Below are 5,406 nucleotides of genomic sequence, written 5' to 3'. Positions count from 1 at the left end.
GATCCCCGATGGAGATTTATCCCCGCGGGGAACGGGGATGAGGAAGAAATGCCCCCCGCAAGAGTTCGTGGGGATCCCCGCGGGGGAATTTTTTTGTCGCGGGGATGGGTACGGGGAGCCAAAACCCAGCGGGGATTTCCCCGTTGCCATCCCTAATCCAGATATTCATTCTAGTCGGTCTTGGAAATGTCAAGGATGTTTCATGCAAAAGAACAAGCTTTTGACTACTCTTCTCCAAAAGGCAAAAGCCAATTCAAAATAAATAGTTTTTTTTTCAAAGATACCGCTGAAGAGAGATGAAATATAAATAGTTTTTTTTGGACAAAGGCCACTGATCCATTTGATTCAGAACTTGTTTTCTTTGCAAGGTTCCAACAGCATTCCTGAACATCGTTCGTTGTTTTTTAGAATAACTGGACAGTTTGTTATTAGCCGCAGTATAACTGCACAAGCACAACGTGACCGACCGTCACTCGTCATTCAACATAGATAAAAAAAAAGTTGTTAATCATAACTCTCCAAAGAAATTCGATGCACTTTTGGGCAACATCAACACGATGTTTTCTGCATCTTGTTCATGGAGTATTCTAAAAACTTTAAAAAATCCACCCAGTTGAATAGGTCGATTCAACTAGTTTGCACCTGAAGGAGGCGGTGTCCCTCCCGACTCCAGCAGGAACTGCGCAGGCAAAATCTTGGCCACGCAACCGAACTTGTAGGTACTGTACTTCCTGTGCACGCCAGTGAGCTTACTGGTTCCAGCCTTCTGGTGAAAATCTACCATCATCCTCGAGCACTCCCTGGTGAGAACAGCAAAAGGTACACACAGAAAGTCAGCATAAAGATGCTTATCAATGCAGTGAGGAACTGACTTGAAATGGACTTACAGGAGTTGGTCGCTAGTGTATCTGCTATGAGACTCGCAGACCTTTGTCCAGTGCTGGCAACGATTGATAGCACACTGTGCAGTATAAACCGCAGCAGCAGCCAGATGCGAAGGCCGATAATTCAGCATTTGGTATTCTACCAAGCAGAGCTCCAGCATGAAAAATGACGCTAGCTCAAGCTGCGAGATACAACAGTGGGGCAGTGTCAATCATAAAACCAAAAGATCACTGCTACAGGTGTTTTGTTTATCCAAGTAGACAAAACACGGATCATCTGCATCTTGAGCTTGAGCTAGTGTAGTGATATTTCACCTGTTTATCTGCATCTGCAGCTTTCAGAAACCTCTTCATGAAGACATAAGGTGTTGGAACAGACATGTTGAACTGCAGCGTGTTCAGAATCAACTTTTCCTGCTCAATCAGAAGACTTAACGCTTAGCCAAAAAATCACTGTAAAGTAAAAAGACACCATGCAAGGATACAATTGCAGAACAAGGAGAAGACAGCATGCAAGGGTATAAAAAAAGACAGCATGCAAGAAGACAGCAAAACAGGGAGAAATCATCCGAAAGATTACAATTGACACGTTCCACTTATGTATAAAGGACACAATTGCAATTTTTCAGCAAAAGATCCATATCTGCTGTATGCTGATGTAGCATACATGGATCTATCTATGATCATTGTACGTTTAGATAATGCAGTATTAAAGAACCAGGCATGCATTCAGTATGAGTGCAAATTGCATTTAGTGGGATTACCATTTCTAAAATTTGCCCTTTTGTGTAGGCACGGTCAGATATCAGCACAAGGTCCTCAACAACTGGAACAGATACCTCCTCATATTTACAAGCGAGCAGCATAGCTGTGACTCCAACCAGTTGTAGCTTCTTCCTTGGAACCACTTCCTTTTCCAAGAATCTATCTATTATGTTTACCATAAGAAAGAGCGTCTCATCCATCAGTTCAAACTTGTAGTGAACCTGGAAAAATGACCAGAAAAAATATTAAAACATGTTGTTTCAGATCAGAACAATTTGTACGGTCCATGCTTTTGTACCTCAATCAGCCAGTCAATCAGAATTGCTCTCATCTTTGAGTTTATGTCTTGTTGGCTGGACATGTAATCTGGCCTTACACAACTCTTAGCCTGCATAAAGGCACCACATTGGTAATACTGAAAAGATAATAGAAGCTGCAATAAAAAATCAAGATAGGAGAAGCCTAAGTCTTTGTGAATGTAATGGTCCGCAGTAATTTCATTCTTCATTACCATGATTTGTTTAAAAATACTGAAGGAACCAATTTTAGTAGTACAAAGATATTATAAACTGTTGTAGCTTTCACACAGTTGTATAACAGATGATTTTAGGGCAGCATAGCTTTCCAATGTGTTGCACATGATAAGTAGCGCGATAGTTACCTACTCCTGGTTGTGAGGTGGACCAATGTGCTCACTCCATTCAAAACATATTGACATTTTTCTTTAGATTAGTTGCTTAAAGTCCATAAAAGCTACTCCTGGCATGCATTTCCACATTATACCATACCGCAGTTAAGATTTTTGTCTGAAACAGAACGATCCTTACATGTTTCCGGTCTAATTTATTCAGTTTTGCAAGGAGCTTGTCATTCTTATAAGCACGTTATACATGATTCATGATTTGAGACTATCTACCAAAAAGAAACATGATAAACATCGTCTGACAAATAGATCACCTCATTTTCTCTGTAAAAGGTGTAAAGCTCTTTAACATATTCTGTTGCAGCAAGCGGGTTCCCCGAGTCTGCACTGTCAATATCCATGAGCAATTCATCTTCGTTCATAATGTCCTTGTTCTCTGTCGCACCCTGCATTGCGAAACATGACAGTAAGCCAGAGCCCAGAGCCATGACAAAGATGCCCAAAACCCATCCCTTTTTGAGGGTCAACACAAATTAGAAGTACAAGTACCATGTCGATGTCACTATCACTACCGTCGACCAGCTCGTAGAGTTCCACGTCAATATCAACGGTGCCATCGCCTACTGATTCCTTCTGTTGACAAACTTCGGGTTCTGGATCAGCTACGATCGGCTGACATTCAGGTTGGCCCTTGCTCGCCAAGGAGGCGGCGAATTTCCTGAACAACCAAACAGTGCCCAGATCAAATCAAAGCCTCCGAGAAATGCCAGAGCCAAGAACAGCTAGCACGCGTCCTAAGTCCTAACCTTGTCATGGGCCGGCTGCTTGCCAACGCTGGCTGCTTTTCGTCCCTTTTGCTCTTCCTGGAGAGAAGAAAGGGACGCCACGGTGAAACAAGATTTGGACAGAAGAGTCATGAAAAAGACACGACCTTGGGCAGGGGATTACTGCAGCATGGGCTTCTTGGCGACGGCGTAGGGGTACGGGGCAGCCCCGACGAGGTTCTTGATGTCCGTGAGCGCGCGCCGGCTCGCCATGTCTGCACAAATCAGGAGATCAGAACCATGGAGGCATGGACTCGCGACGCAGCAAACAATGCAAGAGGAGATCAGCCTGGGTCGCCCGCACCCACCTCGGACGCCTGGCGCGGGCTTCCCTGCCGCCGGTCTCCTGTTCTCGTCAGCCGCCCGCGCCGCCATGATCCCCAAACGCCGACCTGCACACAGTACGAGTCGGCGGCTCAGGGATTCGATTCAAGAAACGGTCCCCGATGCCCGTGGAGAGAGCGCAGCGATTCGTCAAGCGCACCCGCAGGAGGAGGGGAAGAAGACGGATCGGCCGGCCTGTTGATCCAGCCGAGACGCTGCGGCGGTGCCTTACGGACGGAGGAGCCCCGTGACGACGCGGACCATACGAATGCAGGAGGCGGCGGCGGCGTTAATAATAACAAGCAGCAACGGTAACGTCTCTATAGTCCCACTCTCTCTCTATCTCTACTCTCTGGCCGCCACCTTGGGATTCGAAGGAGGAGGACTGGACTGGAGTACTGGACTACTGTAGGAAGAGAGAGAGAGAGAGAACAGAGAGGAATGATTGAAAAGATTTAGGAGCAGTTTTTTATTTTGTTTTTCGTTTGTTCTTGGAGGAGAAATTGGGAGAGAGTGTACGAGGAAGGGCCGAAGGGGGCCTGGGTTTTGTCTAGGCCTCTAGGCTCTAGGGGCTGGAATGCCTAGATGCGGGCATGCGGCGACGTTGCGTGAGAGCCTGAGAGGGAAGGGGGCGAATTTGAAAGCGGGAAAGCGATGGAGCCCAACGGCTAGTGGGCCGCAGCGTGAGCCGTTGGACTGGACAGCTCCAGAGGGCCGGCCGTCCCCACAGGGATGGCAATGAGCCGTGGTCGTAACGGTCGCCTCCCTGAACTGGCATGCACGTGCTTTCAAACAGGCCCCGATTGCACTCTCCACACTCCACAGGGATGGCAATGAGAATGTCAGAAATAGTTTTCTATATCCATCCTCCTCGTGTAAAAATTTTCACGCGAGGATCCTCACGTTTCTTTCTCATCCTTGTTCCTTGTGGAAATAAATTCATGACGAGATCTCTATCCCCGTTTAATTTATAATCAAGACATACATCATTTGTTATTAATGTAAGCTTATATATATTGTTAGATATAAGAAATTATTATATATACATCAAAATAAACACATTTATACAATGATTAATCTCTTAACAAGATAATTATTTATTTTTATTATTAGCTAGTACACGAAACACATCATCACATACAGTTTTAACGGGTCCCCGTGGGGAATAGGATAGAAATGTTTCCCCATCTCCATTCCCGCTTATCCATCGGGGGGGAGAATTTTTCCCGTCTACATCCTCATAGGAAAGAAACTTCCACATACTCGTCTTCCAATGGAGGAATTTCCGCGAAAAATCAAAGATTGAGGCTCATTGCCATCTCTAACTCTGCGCGGCTAGACTAAGCTCGAACGTTTCACTTCGGCTGGCCAGGTCTCCGTACAATTCCCCTTACATTTGTACAATTCCCCTTACATTTCTCCTCATGTATTATCTACCATATTATATTATCTATCTTCATGTATTATCTACCATATTATATTATCTATCTTTAATATTGTCCTCATTAGATACGGAGAAATAGAAAATATGGAACTGTAGATGACATTGTTTGACACTGTTTACAGAGTAGAGTTTGAGATAGGGGATCTGCTGGGCTGAAGATAGCCTAAGGGTTTGTTTGGTTAGGAGTAGATTTAATCTCTTCTATTCATCTCTACCCGAATAAGCCCTAAGGGCTAATTTGATAATAAGAGAAATAGAGAGGATCCATGCTACTTCTTTCGTCCAAAAAAATTGTTTTACCTTTTTATTTGATTCATGCAATAATTAATGTATATGTTTTATATATGTGTCGACTAATATTTTAGATTCGAAAAATATTCAAAACTGAATAGCAAGATAAATCTTTCACACGGATCCTGTATTTCTACGATCAGCAAACTAACGCTAAAAGATTTTCTCCCTATGTATAAGGTGTCTCCTACAATTCTCCTATGGCATTTGGATCTATTTGTTTTAGAAGAA

General features: G+C 44.1%; 1 protein-coding gene across 1 annotated transcript; it reads right to left on the bottom strand.

Annotated features, from left to right (window-relative positions):
• Positions 1 to 400: 400 nt before the first annotated feature.
• LOC100282653 (cyclin B2) lies at positions 401 to 3,946 on the bottom strand. The gene is made up of 11 exons (NM_001369021.1): positions 3,601 to 3,946; positions 3,425 to 3,508; positions 3,241 to 3,331; positions 3,099 to 3,155; positions 2,842 to 3,010; positions 2,607 to 2,738; positions 1,948 to 2,037; positions 1,649 to 1,870; positions 1,200 to 1,298; positions 888 to 1,066; positions 401 to 800 (listed from the first exon to the last, which is right to left on the bottom strand). Exons 2-11 carry the CDS (start codon positions 3,489 to 3,491, stop codon positions 632 to 634), a joined length of 1,275 nt encoding a protein of 424 aa, NP_001355950.1. The 5' UTR covers positions 3,492 to 3,508; positions 3,601 to 3,946; the 3' UTR covers positions 401 to 631.
• Between the last annotated feature and the right edge of the window lie 1,460 nt (positions 3,947 to 5,406).

This window comes from Zea mays, chromosome 2, assembly GCF_902167145.1.
Source record: "Zea mays cultivar B73 chromosome 2, Zm-B73-REFERENCE-NAM-5.0, whole genome shotgun sequence".
Taxonomy (NCBI): Eukaryota; Viridiplantae; Streptophyta; class Magnoliopsida; order Poales; family Poaceae; genus Zea; species Zea mays.
Note: the sequence above shows the minus strand (reverse complement) of the source record. Positions and strands in the feature narration are given on the sequence as shown.

What these genes read in the sequence shown, in the direction of transcription:
- LOC100282653 (NM_001369021.1), bottom strand. Translation starts at nt 3,491, where the DNA reads ATGGCGGCGCGGGCGGCTGACGAGAACAGGAGACCGGCGGCAGGGAAG. An exon ending in GCCAAGAAGCCCATGCTGCA is followed by an intron (nt 3,156 to 3,240) that starts GTAATCCCCTGC and finishes TCTTCTCTCCAG; the next exon opens with GAAGAGCAAAAGGGACGAAA. An exon ending in CTGCAGATGCAGATAAACAG is followed by an intron (nt 1,067 to 1,199) that starts GTGAAATATCAC and finishes TGTATCTCGCAG; the next exon opens with CTTGAGCTAGCGTCATTTTT.